General features: G+C 42.7%; 1 protein-coding gene across 1 annotated transcript; it reads right to left on the bottom strand.

Moving 5' to 3' along the window:
* Window positions 1-830: 830 nt before the first annotated feature.
* On the bottom strand, window positions 831-10612 carry LOC139415583 (uncharacterized). Its single transcript, XM_071163694.1, has 8 exons — window positions 10355-10612; window positions 8592-8871; window positions 8077-8199; window positions 6867-7124; window positions 6361-6452; window positions 4503-4684; window positions 3193-3362; window positions 831-1430 (listed from the first exon to the last, which is right to left on the bottom strand). Exons 1-8 carry the CDS (start codon window positions 10610-10612, stop codon window positions 1249-1251), a joined length of 1545 nt encoding a protein of 514 aa, XP_071019795.1. The 3' UTR covers window positions 831-1248.
* Window positions 10613-14671: the final 4059 nt, after the last annotated feature.

Consider the following 14671-nt stretch of genomic DNA (forward strand, 5'->3'; position numbering starts at 1 on the left):
GAGTATATGCAGCAGTTTGGCCCGCCTGGCTCGTTACGAACTGTGTGAAGACCATTTCTTCCTAACAAAGACCGTAATTAATTTGCCAGAATTGTACATTATGACATTGACGGTTGTGCAAAGTAACAGCAATATTTAGACTTAGGGATGCCACCCGTTAGATAAAATACAGAACGGTTCTGCATCTGACTGAAAGAAAACGTTTTGACCATATTAATGACCAAAGGCTTGTATTTCTGTGTTATTATAATTAAGTCTATGAATTGATAGAGCAGTCTGACTGAGCGGTGGTAAGCAGCAGGCTTGTAAGCATTCATTCAAACAGCACTTTACTGCAGTTACCAGCAGCTCTTCAAGCATTGTGCTGTTTATGACCTCAAGCCTATCAACTCCCGAGATTAGGCTGGCGATACTAGAAGAACATCCAATAGTCAGAGGTATATGAAATACAAAATGGTAGAGCGAGAATTAGTCCTATATTAACTACAACCTAAAACCTTACCTGGAAATATTGAAGACTCATGTTAAAATGAACCAACTTTCATATGTTCTCATGTTCTAAGCCAAGGAACTTAAATGTTAGCTTTCTTACATGGCACATATTGCACTTTTACTCACTGTTTTTGCATTATTTAAACCAAATTGAACATGTTTCATTGTTTGTATGAGACTAAATTGATTGTATTGATGTATTATATTTAGTTAAGTGTTCATTCAGTATTTATCATTACAAATATATAAAAAGCTGATTAAATCGATATCAGCGTAGAAAAATCATAATCGGTCGACCTCTATTACACACACTACTTAGAATCGACAAATCAGAAGTAAGTTTGTCAGAGTTGTTTATTCATTATACAGCAACCCAGCACTGTTAAGTTTCTAGCCTGTTAATTGGCCAAGAATTGTTAAGCTTTGAATATGAACACATTTACCATTTGAGAATGATTGAGCAATGTCATCACGTCAATGGCTTGCCCCAAATTTTGGCTGTAGAGTAATTACATGACAGCAAACAAGGTTTCTACAATGTACATCAATAGCCTACATTTCATTAACTATTGATAAAGATTCAAGTTTAAAAATTCATTTAAAATCTATTAATTCTATTAATTCCAGCTAAAATCTGAGTGGTGATAAAATACAGTAAAAAGTGATAAAAGCACTGGACACTGGATCCAGTAAAGAACGTGGTACTGTACATCTCGTAGAGGCTCTAAAACAGAGTGATCAATCTGCGTTAGCCAGCTAGCTGACATGGGGCTGAATAGAGGCACCAGGGGAGAGGCTGCAGAAGTGTCCCAGACTGGCCTGAGCACACTGCAGCACCAGGCCTTTCACTGCCTCCAGGTAGAGTGTCTGTCCAGAGTGGAGGTACAGCCACATCACCCTGCTCAGCTGGGCTGGCATGGAGTTTCCATGCAGGCTGTCTGTAAAGAGATACCGTATCAGACAATAGCCCTGCAGTCAGTAAGCATGAAAGCATTTGTGCAGCCATCCACTACAGGAAACCCTCCTAGGAACACTAATACAGTGAGTACCGGTAGTGTAAAAACAAAGGTTAGCTGCTGTGTGTATTTGAAGAACTACAGGTGCAGCATAAGGAACAGACCTGCAAAGCCATTATTTGAAGCTTGTAAACAAGACAAATGGCCCCTTTGGGTGTGTCAATCTATGATCAGGCCCATGGGTCACATAGCTGTTGGCAGGCACAGGTACTAAATCCTAATGAAGGCTTTTTACTGTGTTTTGACAACATGTCATGGCCAGGGCCAGTGATGGATGGCTGTAGCACAGCCCAGGTTAAATGTCAAACCATTTGCAGTCAATACCTCCCACCCTGAATGCCTGTAGGGGGGGGGATTTCCCCCGATGTACAGGAGAAATGCATGCCAACCAAGAACATTTGTTTTGTCACTATCAAATACTGATTACGATCAATATCGTCATGTGCAGCTCTATTCAGTCTAAAGCGTTACAGATTGAGCTGACATGCAGTGTTTAACATGAATGTGGTCCAATGCAGGAACATTGAAATTGAAAGGCAATCAGGCTGTAAACCTGAACTTCTGTAATGCAGAAAGAAAGTCCTTCAAGGTTGAAAAAACCTGCCTCAACGCTACAAGTTACACTATACTGAACTAAATAAAATGTTGGTCCCATGTTTCAACTAGGCAAATCAGTTAACAAATTCTTATTTACAATGGCAGTCCTCCTGCGGGGACAGGGATTAAAAATAGACAAATCACAATACTACACAAGACAACATAGCAGCAACACATGACATGACATTCAATACACAAAATGCTTATTTCTCAAATTGTGCACAAATCGGTTAAAATACCTGTTAGTGAGCATTTCTCCTTTGCCAAGATAATACAGCCACCTGACAGTTGTGACATATCAAGGAACTGATTATTTATGTCTAAAGCCCTTTTGTTGTAAAATAACTGATTCTGATTAGGTGGGCCTATGCCCTCCCAGGCACATCCATGGCTACACCACTGCCCAGTCAGGTGAAAGCCATAGATTAGTCCCCAATTTCTTTCTATTGACTGATTTCTTCATATGAACTGTAACTCAAAATGCAAAGACTAAGTATAGTAAGAACCAGCGTTGAACTCAATAGAAAGAGGGAAAGCTAAGCTTCAGTCTCCAGAGAACATTATGTGGCTGATTCAGTTGTGGGGGGGGTATAAAATATACAAAACATAACAGCTGTCAGTCTGTCATGGCAGGTATGACCTCATTGATGTCGCTTGTTAAATTCACTTCAAATCAGTGTAGATGAAGGGGGAGGACAGGTTAAAGGAGGATTTAAGCCTAGATAAATGTTTGTGAATGTGGGCCATTCAGTGTATACGGGCAAGACAAAAAATATTTAAGTGTCTTTGAACGGGTTATGCCAGGCACACCAGTTTGTGTCAAGAACTGCAATGCTGCTGGGTTTTCCACACTCAACAGTTTCCCGTGTATCAAGACTGGTCCAACACCCAAAGGACATCCAGACAACTGTAGGAAGCATTGAGTCAACGTGGGCTAGCATTCCTGTGGAACGCTTTTGGCAAAAGGGGGTGCAGCTCAATATTATTAAGGTGCTCCTAATGTTTTGTACACTCAGTGTATACTGGAGAACACAACCTTGTGGCTGATCGGATGGATATATACAGGGGAACAGAGGTTCTACTATACCTTGGGAGATCTTGGTGTCAAACTCCAGCAGAGGGTAGAGGTCCCCAGGCAGCAGCTGTCTGACCCAGGTGTTCTCCTTCATGAAGAACCAGTCATGGACCAGCCTCTTCCTGTGGAGGAAGCCCTGCACGTGGTCTAGGTAAACCATGTTGCCTGACACCATGTACAGCCTGAGGGATGGCCAGAGTTCAAGACTTCAGTCATTTCTAATGGGCATCTCGCTAAAATTAAATTCATTTTAATAAATGTCAGAATGCATGGAACTCCTAATGTTCCTGATATAAATTAAACAAGATGAAGTGGTGGGTGGGTGGCCCTGAATTGAGACCCCTAAAAGTTACAAGGAAAGAGTTCAGTTTCTTTGAGCATCATTCTTTTAGAAGCAGGGACACATTTTACATGATCAAACCACAGAGGCTGGAAAATAGCATGTGCAAGAAAACAGTGAAGTGCTATGAAGGCAATTTCTCATCTTAGAACAATGAACTGTTCATTATATTCAACACCCAAATCACTAGGGACGTCTACTTTCAGAGAAAAGTGCTGTGGCCAAAGTAACTTTCAGAGAACGCAAGTTATGCTAACAACCCATTCTCTCCAAAGCCTTAAATTTGGGAGCAGATTATCAGAATATTAAATGACTCACCCAGCCAGGCTCTGAATACTAAGGGCATTTTAAATATTACATTGATACCATTGTGAAAGGCTTTTTATTCTCAAGCAGTCATTAAATTGTCCTGCAGCCAGTCAGGGCTTTTTCAGCTCCTCATCCCTTAAGGCAGGGGAAAAACACCATTTGGAAAAATGTCATTCATCTCTGGGGTAAAAGACTCTAGCTCTGGGTTTGAGTGCTTCTGATGAACTTCACTGTATAGGTCGAGGGGATGAGCGGTCTTCAAGTTCAAACAGATCGACTGACAGTGGATAGCGCTGGGTGCTGCGCTGCAGGCACTGTGTTTGAAGCTACCAGCAGTGCCCCAATACTCACTGCTTTCCCCCCCGGCTTCAAAGCCCTGTCAAAGAGCATTACAGCAGCACACCCCTCAAGTAGTCACTCACTTTTAATAGAGTAGAATCACTTTCTAGCTAATCACAACCTCACAGGCCAAATTCACATCAGGTAGCCCAGAGTCAGCCAAACACAATGAGTCTTCAAATTGGGAAGGTTATTGAAGTCAAGCAGTGACTGCGAAGAGGTCAAGAGGCTTTTCTAGTTAACAATTTTCTTCCAACCCCAACCAGTAATCCCATATTCCCACAAGAATCTGAAATCCCGATTATGCAGCCCAAACTTTAGAACATACACATACTTGTAGTAGGGCAGTGTTTCAATCATCTTCCAGTTGACATAGTTTACAGCAGTCTCCTCCAGGGTGCACACTCGGGTCATCTGGACCTTGGCCACCTGCCAGAACCTCTCGTGCTCCACCAGGGTCTCCTGCATCTCCCTCCTCAGCAGCAGGTACACACCCTCCAGCGTGTCCTCGTACACCTGCACTCAGTCAACACATTAACACTTGACATGTAGTGTTGGCTGCTCTTAAGTTTGGTTTCAGCCAGAAGCTGAAATACAAAAACACATGAAAAAACCGAAAGTTTGTGGACAAACAAACATCTCATTCCAAAATCATGGGCATTAACATGGAATTGGTCCCCCCTTTGCTGCTATAACAGCCTCCACTCTTCTGGGAAGACTTTCCACTAGACGTTGGAACATTGCTGCAAGGATTGCTTCCAGTCAGCCACAAGAGCATTAGTGAGGTCGGGCGAATAGGCCTGGCTCGTAGTCGGCATTTCAATTCCTCCCAAAGGTGTTTGATTCGGTTGAGGTCAGGGCTCTGTGCAGAAGCACAGCATCTAGAAAGTCATTGTATGCTGTAGTTAGTTTCCCTTCACTGGAACTAAGGGGCCTAGCTCAAACCATAAAAACAGCCCCATACCATTATTCTACCAAATGTTAATTGGCACTATGCATTGGGGCAGGTAGTGTTCCCCTGGCATCCGCCAAACCCAGATTAGTCCATCACACTCCGATGGGGGAGTGAGAGTCATCACTCCGGAGTCTTATGGCGGTGAGCTGTACGCCACTCCTATGACAGTGCCACGTTGAAAATCACTGAGCTCGAGTATGGCCAGTCTACTGACAAAGTTTGTCTATGGAGATTGCGCTCAATTTTATACACCGGTCAGCAACAGGTGTGACTGAAATAGCCAAATACAATCATTTGAAGAGGTGTCCACATATCCCCCTTTATTTTACCAGGTTAGTCTCAGATGAAATATCTATTTTTCAAGAGAAAAGTCAAACATTTCATAGAAACACTGAAGTTTCAACATAAACACTAAGCAGGCAACAATTCAATACAACAGGCTAATAAGTGATCACATCATGAAGGGATTATGGACCAGGGGAGTTGAAACCAGTTTTGAAAGGATAATATGTCATTGAGGCAACGGTCATACATAAATTACAGTAGACTCTGCAATATGACAGACAGCATTGTCAATTTTCACTACTAAGAGCGTTGAGAGCGTGGGGCTCAACTTCCCGTGGCTACCATCCTGTAACAGTGAAGCGAATCTGTGCACATACTGTGTGACAGAGTCTTGCATCACGCTCATCTCAATCTGAGGTGCTGCTCATGGCAACATGTCAGTGAGTACCTTTCACAAGTGCTTTTCCATTTCTATAGGTTGATTAAACCAGATGAGAAAATAATCTGTCATAATTGGTTCCATAAGCAGTTTATGTGCCAATCTGATGTTACCAATTCTCTTGGTAACAGTCCTTGACTACTGCTACGGAGTGCATTGTAGCAGCTTAGTTGGAGTCACACATGAAGTGTAATTGAGCAGGACATCACTGATATGTCTATAATACATTTAGCAGCCCATTACATAAGACTGCGTGCTTCCTGCTGCCTGTTCAATCTGTGACTTGTGAAACCACCAGCACAGAGCTAATGCTCTGGAGATGCACACTGATGGAATACTAACGACTACTGAATAGATGCCAAAATGTAATTTGTATAGAAGCAGTCTGAAGGCATCTCATTTTTTCAGCATGGTGCTAAAATCAGTGTGGGCAAAAACATTTCAGTAGGTACACTACTCACTTTCCCTGACGCCAAGTCATTAACGGGCAGAATAGAAAGTCCTTCACCATACCTTTCTGCTTTTCAATCTGCCCCAGTCACGCCCTAAAATCCAGGCCACCAGGGATTTGCACATGGAGAAATAGTTTTCCACTGTCTGAATTCCTAGGAGGAAGGACAATAGATACTTGACTAAAGCCAGCAGCCTGAGAGCTCCATGCTGAGCCATTTGATCACAGGAGGCCTTGTACAAGACTTGTCAGTACAGAGCACCACAGGGTAACATTGCATGGAGAGGCTTATTCATTGACCTATACTCACTGGTCCAATTAATAATTTAAAGAAATTACACCGTTAGTTAGAAATCAAGATGGTATGATATTCTTGAGGCATAGAAAATGAATATAAATACACTTCAGTCATTATGGTTATGACCTGAGGGGGCACTGTTCTAAAACAAATCCAGAACTAAAGATTTAATCCACTCCAAATAAGAGTGTGTGCCATGAATGTGCATAACATTAACACAAAGCAGAATTAAAAGTGGTGCGAGGAGCAATATCTGAAAGCGCTACTTACCCACAGTCTCGTCACCCTGGGCCAGCTTGCCCCGCCAGTAGTCGGAAGTGATGTGATGCAATGAGGCCAGGTATCTGATGTCACACAACGTGCCTCCCCAGGACACCACCTTCCTCTTGCTGTGCTTCTGCCACTGCAGGTAGATGGCCCTGAGCTGCCTGTCGAAGGGCGCTGGCTGGCGGAACAACCAGTAGGTGAAGAGCCACTGGAACCGACACTGGCTGTACTGACTGAACATGGCCTCCAGCTCACAGTGGTCTGGTAGGGTAGAAGTCCACATCAGGGTAGAAACCTTTAGCTCAAGTGGATGCACTGTGTCGAGGGCTAAAGTTGCATTTATGTTCCAATACATCTAAAGCCAGCTGAGCCCCAAAACATGACTCATTTATCGATGGACATAGATCAATGCCTGTCTGCCACTTAGTTTGTAAGTACTTTGGTATCATAAGATACAAGGGAGGCCTGAAGGCCATTAGCTGCCCTACCTATAGGCTTAGGCTGTTAGTTTAAGGCATACGAAGGGCAGGGCTTCAGTCCAGAGCGTAGAAAATGATTTATAATCCAGAGGGAGACAGCTCAGACTGAAACCATGCGTCTAGTTTCTGCTCCCCATATCAGCTGAACCACTTTGAAGCAGCTCAGCAGAGCAAAAATATATATATTTTTTTTTACCTTGATGTCTTCCATCATAAACCAAAACCCAGCAAGGGGGATATGGCTCAGAAAGGTATTCGAGTAAAATGGCAATTGTGCTTCCCAGTACAACATTCAAGAGATTGGGTATGATGAGTAAGATCAGAGCTGTGTTTTGAAGATGAAATAAAGTCATTGCTTATAGGTGTGGTGTCAACTTCAAAAAAAAAAAACAGAACATTCTCTTTACCCATTGGGAACAGCCATATTTCTGGACAGAATTCACAAGTAAGTTGGCCATAGATACAGCACAACAATCAGGAGCCTTCGTCTGCACTGCCAAAAAGTCAATCTGAATAACAATATGGCAGCAGGCTCATAGCTGGCAATAAAGGACAGAACCACCTTTGAGTCACATTGCAGTCACCGTAAAGAGATTGCAATTCATAACTGGTTGTAGAAAGCAGACACATCTTAATTATCCCAGCAACAACCCACCTTTAGCAAACGAACAGAGTATTGACTGAACAAAGAGCACAAATGAAAAGCTAAAAGTGGTATGGCCCAGACAACCTACCATTGCTCTGTTGGTTGAGAACATGCTGGAAAACCTTGGCAATGCTTCCATGGTGCTCAAGGGCCAAGGCATACAGCTCCTTCCATTCGAACTTCAGCATTCTGCCCTCATCCTCATCTTTCTCTGCCAAAGAACAAAACACTGTTGCAATATTAACACGACCAACATTCCTCCACTACCTGACAAACCTTGTTTAGATTCAGGGAGTTTAGCCACATGCACAGGGTTGCAGATGTACATGCAGGCTACAGTGAAGAGCCTAAGCGCCGAGCCCCAACAATGCAGGTCACAGGGAAGAACACAAATACACATATTCATCTGCAACGTGTTAAATTACCATTGGGGTGGTGCAGGAAGGGGGACAGGGGAGCAGGTAGCTAACTAGTGGCAGCTATTCAGAAGCCTGATGGTCTGGGGGGGCAATTTTAATATCAAGCCAAGGGGTGGCAAATCCTAGGAGCCAAACTGCTAATATGAATACAGCTTTTACATCTTCCTAAAATAAATTAACTTACCTTGGACTTTACCTTCCAACACTTCCTTCTCAATTCCCCATAAGCTCTCTATGTCGGTGCAAGGCAGTCTCACGGAGGGCAGAGGAACAGTCTCTTCCAGAACCAGCCACTGGACCCAGTACTTGTGTGGTGGGAATGGGATCTCTGCAAAGAGCTTCTCCTGAAGAGACCGGTTACAATGCAGGTTTCTAAAGAGAGTTCGCCACATGAAGACCAAACGGAAGGCACTCTTGGCAGAGATGGAGCAGGCGGCGGTGGCAAACGGGACTCCAAATGAGGTCTGCGTAGAGAGAAGAAAAAGCCTAGTGAACATGCAATGCTAGCTACAGATTGTTAGACCAGATATGATTCAACCAAAGACTTGGTATCCATTTTACAGAACTCTTAGTGTTTGGTGTAGCACAGAATTTGACTAACCTTAGCGATACAGTCCTCATTCTCAATTCACAGAAATAGGAGTCTCAAAATGTCCATGTCCAGTTCGCATTGAGAAAATGCAAATGATATTTTGCACGAAGTAATCCAAAAACGTGTAAATCTTCTCTCATGACATGCAGCACATCAGGGTGGACACCCACTAGCCCTTGATCATGGCTCAGTTCCATTACATTAAACATAAGTCATTGGACCATAGTGTCTTCTGTACAGGGGATTTTTGTTAAAGATGCACTATGCAAAATTCACAATGTCATTTCCTGGCTGCTGAAACTAATGTTTGCGACAAAACAAGCAAGATGGTCCAATGACTCCACTAAACCGCTGTGAAATCTCTAACCAGAACTAAGCCAAACTAAATTTAATGGAAAGCATAGAAGTGGCACAGAACAGATCTACCACTTCTTATACTTAATAAGACCGAGCTTTAACATTTGTGAATTTGGTCAGTCACCCAAAAAGTAACAAATTGCAGCTTTAAGACCCCTGACGCTGAGACTGAACATTAACAGACATTGCATGCAGTAAGGTTTGGGAAACATAATAACCTTATTTCATATCAGAGAGAAATAATATTCCCAAAACGGTTCAACTGACGCACCTTTACAGGGTTAGGGTTCCCACACGGTCATATTTTCATGTTACAGCACTTGTTCACAGAAAACCTGTGCTAATTAGCCATCTGCTCATCCAAAAGGACGCAGATGGATAATTACTACGACCCCACAAACGTGTTGTCACTAAAAACTACTGTCCGCTGCAACTTAAATTGTGAAATTATTTTCATGTGATCGAAAAGTAGAAAGGATGTATGTTATTAAAACTGTACAGAGATGATCGAGTCACGGATGTGTATTGGCTTCCCGAGCCAATTCGCCGTTAAACGGAATATGTAAGGACCTTGGACAATAAGGAGTAACGTTAAGGCCTTTAGTCCGATATTGGGCTAGACACTCAGTCTCTTTCAATAAGAGAAGACTTGAAATAAACATCGCAACACACATTCATTGTTAGATTACTTAATGGAGAAAAAAAATGTACGGAGCATTTTCCACATTCAAAACAGATCCACTGCAATTGGACAGACATTGACTCTTTCTGCGAATCGAGGGCAACGGCAGTATCGCTAAAGTTAATCTATGTACTACACCATATAGTACCTATCCTGTAACTACTAGTAATATATACAAATGTTGGTTAAATTAAATTACCTTGTGTAAATCTGTAGTTGGGGCAATGCATAGTCAACCAACTTCATTCAAAAGAGGATCAGCAAATTTCAGGCCTACATAAAATAAAATACTAAAGTCTAATTCAATTTACATTACCTGGAAGTGTTTTGTCCACAGTGAGTTGCAGGAACAAACTCGAAACAGGGTTCGGCAGGTGCTCCCAACTCTCAAGAGAGACGTGGGATCCAGCCGTCGTAGGATGAGAATAAAGACTTCGTCACTTAAGTCTAGTATCCCCGTTTCGGAGCGTCCATGTGTGTCCTCACTTTCAACTGTGACCTCGAATGAAGTCGCGGATAAAAGCGAGAACTGTCCCTGCAACTCATCCTCCGAACTATCCTCACGAAGTGCCATATTTGCCACCTGCCAAAGTCGGCCATGCCTGAGAGGAATTTAAGGTTTAGGAACGTACCATTGTTGCAGTGAAACGGGAAATCACCAGGGAGTTTAACACCTGGGCACTAGCTTGCCTGGCGCGCCGAGTAAGTGGGGTTCGCCTAGTGAGCTACCAAATGATGAATAGGCTTTTCCAAAGGGCAAACTAACCCGGTGCGATCTAAATCAAGCGCACCTATTCTGGTTGTACCATTCAATTATGTATATAGGTAGCCTACCATTCCATTAGGTAAATTTGACTTTCCATCTAATTGCGTGGTGATCATCGGGATTTTACAGTTAATACATTACCACAGCCAATCCATTTAGAAAATGCCAATATCAAATGGTAATTTAACTCCTTCCCAGTGGTGACCTGTTTTGAGCCCCACATTTTTAGCAGAAAATAAGAGGATGTTGCATGTTTTGCATGTTATTTTGGCATGAATGTGTGCCACATATCAGTTTGCAAACAATATAAAACATTCATAAATAATTGAGTTCATAAAGCTGCAAACAAACATGGCCTCTTTTTTGCTTTTTGGAATAAGGCAGCTCCAAAATGCAGGTGTTTCAGCCTAGCTCAGTGCTTTCAGCCTAGCTCAGTGTTTCAGCCTAGCTCAGTGTTTCAGCCTAGCTCAGTGTTTCAGCCTAGCTCAGTGTTTCAGCCTAGCTCAGTGTTTCAGCCTAGCTCAGTGTTTCAGCCTAGCTCAGTGTTTCAGCCTAGCTCAGTGCTTTCCGAGTGGGACAGCAGTCTAAGGCACTGCATCTCAGTGCTAAGAGTGTGTCACTGCAGTCCCTGGTTCGAATCCAGGCTGCATCACATCCGGCCATAATTGGGAGATCCATAGGGCGGTGCACAGTTGGCCCAGAGTCGCCGGGGTAGGCTGTCATTGTAAATACGAATTTGTTCTTAACTGACTTGCCAAGTTAAATAAAGGTTAAATTAAAAAATAAATAATACAAATTGAAAAATGTCAGTGGTGGGGCAGCCAGCGGAAAATACAGAGCGTAGGGGTTGGTAATGTTCTCTAGCTGTGCCGTGATTGGCTCAGTGTTCTGTCACAGGATATTGATAGCACTTTATAGACCTAACATAAGACAGCAACCTTTCCTTTAAACTTTTGGCAATGTTATGATTGTGGATTGTATTTGAAGTGCAATGCACTATGCAAAGTAAGAGATAAATGATGTGGTTTCTCTGATATTCCATATACAGGTAAGTGCCAAAATAAAGGAAACACAAGTAAATTAGGGTTATAAAGTATATTGAAAGCAGGTTCTTCCACACAGGTGTGGTTTTCTGAGTTAATTAGGCAATTAACATACCATCATACTTAGAGTCGTGTATAAAAATACCCAGTTGCCCATTATTTTGGCTGCATCTCAGTGACTTTGAAAAATGTCTCAAAGGAGCATAGGGGTTTTAAAGGGTGTCTGTCTGTCTGTCTGTCTGTCTGTCTGTCTGTCTGTCTTTCTGTCACCAGATCTCAACCCAATTAAACACTTATGGGAGATTCTGGAGCAGTGCCTGAGACAAGGGTTTTCCACCGCTATCAACCAAACGCCAAATAATAGAGTTCCAGATACTTGTAGAATCTATGCCAAGGCACATTGAAGCTGTTCTGGCGGCTCAACTCCCTATTATGACACTATGAGGGTGTTTCCTTTATTTTGTCAGTTACCTGTAGACTGATATTGTTTTAATATCTTGCTGCATATGTGCGGACCCACTTTAGCATATCATATAACGTTTTGAAAAAACCTACAGTACCAGTCAAAAGTTTGAACACACCTATTCATTCAATGGTTTTTCTTTATTTTTTTACTATTTTCTACATTGTAGAATAATATTGAAGACATCAAAACTATGAAATAGCACATGGAATCATGTAGTAACCAAAAAAGTGTGAAATAAATTCTTGAAAGTAGCCACCCTTTGCCTTGATGTCAGCTTTGCACACTCTTGGCATTCTCTCAACCAGCTTCATGAGGTAATCACCTGGAATGCATTTCAATTAACAGGTGTGCCTTGTTAAAAGTTCATTTGTGGAATTTATTTCCTTCTTATTGCGTTTGAGCCAATCAGTTGTGTTGTGACAAGGTAGGGGTGGTATACAGAAGATAGCCTTATTTGGTAAAAGACCAAGTCCGTATTATGACAAGAACAACTCACATAAGCAAAGAGAAATGACAGTCCATCATTACTTTAAGACATGAAGGTCAGTAAATGCAGAATATTTCAAGAACTTTGAACTTTCTTCAAGTGCAGTCGCAAAAACCATTCAGCAATGTGATGAAACTGGCTCTCATGAGAACCGCCACAGGAAAGGAAGACTCACGAGTTACCTCTGCTGCAGAAGATAAATTCATTAGAGTTAACTGCACCTCAGATTGCAGCCTAAATACAGTTGAAGTCAGAAGTTTACATACACCTTAGCCAAATACATTTAAACTCAGTTTTTCGCAATTCCTGACATTTAATCCAAGTAAAAATTCCATGTCTTAAGTCAGTTAGGATCACCACTTTATTTTAAGAATGTGAAATGTCAAAATAATAGTTGAGAGAATGATTTATTTCAGCATTTATTTATTTAATCACATTCCCAGTGGGTCAGAAGTTTGCATACACTCAATTAGTATTTGGTAGCATTGCCTTTAAATTGTTTAACTTGGGTCAAATGTTTCAGGTAGCCTTTCACAAGCTTCCCACAAGTGGGGGAATTTTGGCCCATTCCTCCTGACAGAGCTGGTGTAACTGAGTCAGGTTTGTAGGCCTCCTTGCTCGCACACGCTTTTTCAGTTCTGCCCACAAATTTTCAATGGGATTGAGGTCAGGGCTTTGTGATGGCCACTCCAATACCTTGACTTTGTTGTCCTTAATCCATTTTGCCACAACTTTGGAAGTATGCTTGGAGTCATTGGTCGCAAATGGTTCTTCAAAATGGACAATCTTTAACTTCCTGACTGATGTCTTGAAATGTTGCTTCAATATATCCACATAATTTCCTACCTCATGGTGCCATCTCTTTTGTGAAGTGCACCAGTCCCTCCTGCAGCAAAGCACCCCACAACATGATGCTGCCACCCCCATGCTTCACAGTTGGGATGATGTTCTTCGGCTCGCAAGCCTCCCCATTTTCCTCAAAACATAACCATGGTTATTATTGTCACGTCTGCCCCCCGGCACTTCAGGGCGCCAGGCTGCCCTGCTTCACTCACTCCTATCATCTATTACGCACACCTGCCTTCCATCATCACGTGCATCAGCGATATTGGACTCACCTGGACTCACTCATCATCTGTCTATTTCTTCCCATATATTTGTCACTTCCCTTGCTCTGTTCCCTGCTGATGCATTGATTGTTTTTTGTCTTTGTTTTCTTGTATGCTTATGCTATTCCTGTCTCGTTCCATGTTTGTTCCTTATTAAATGTTAGTCTCCCTGTACCTGCTTCGTCTCTCCAGCGTCAACTCATGTGACAGAATGCATCAGCCATCATACGAAGCATCGGGGAGTACTGGCATTCCGGTTGGTATGGCGGCATCGGCTCAGGGTCGCAACGGATGGAACCGTGGGTGCTTAGCCAGCTCGTCGGGCTTCTACGAAATAGCTGGCTCGAGAGGTTTCCTTGCCCCTGTTGGCTCAGATGGCACCCATCCCACATCGGGCCTCAGCCAGATCGTCAGTTCTTGTTCACCCAGCCGGTCCAGGAGTTTTTTTGGTTTTGTTTATTGGTGACATCGGGGTGGATTCCGCAGCCAATGGAACCAGGGGTGCCTAAGCCCCCCCCCCCCCCCCTGCCTTCCCTCGTGATGCAGATCAGCGATATTGGACTCACCTGGACTCACTCATCATCTGTCTATTTCCTCCCCTATATTTGTCAGTTCCCTTGCTCTGTTCCCTGCTGATGCACTGATTGTTTTTTGTCTTTGTTTTCTTGTATACTGATGCTGTTCTTGTCTCGTTCAATATTAAATGTTTGACTCTCCATACCTGCTTCGTCAACTCATGTGACAATTATGGCCAAACAGTTT

The sequence above is a fragment of the Oncorhynchus clarkii genome, chromosome 8, assembly GCF_045791955.1.
Source record: "Oncorhynchus clarkii lewisi isolate Uvic-CL-2024 chromosome 8, UVic_Ocla_1.0, whole genome shotgun sequence".
Taxonomy (NCBI): domain Eukaryota; kingdom Metazoa; phylum Chordata; class Actinopteri; order Salmoniformes; family Salmonidae; genus Oncorhynchus; species Oncorhynchus clarkii.

What these genes read in the sequence shown, in the direction of transcription:
- LOC139415583 (XM_071163694.1), bottom strand. Translation starts at nt 10,612, where the DNA reads ATGGCACTTCGTGAGGATAGTTCGGAGGATGAGTTGCAGGGACAGTTC. An exon ending in GAAACACTGCCCTACTACAA is followed by an intron (nt 3,363 to 4,502) that starts GTATGTGTATGT and finishes GCCATCCCTCAG; the next exon opens with GCTGTACATGGTGTCAGGCA. An exon ending in TGACACCAAGATCTCCCAAG is followed by an intron (nt 1,431 to 3,192) that starts GTATAGTAGAAC and finishes ATCTCTTTACAG; the next exon opens with ACAGCCTGCATGGAAACTCC.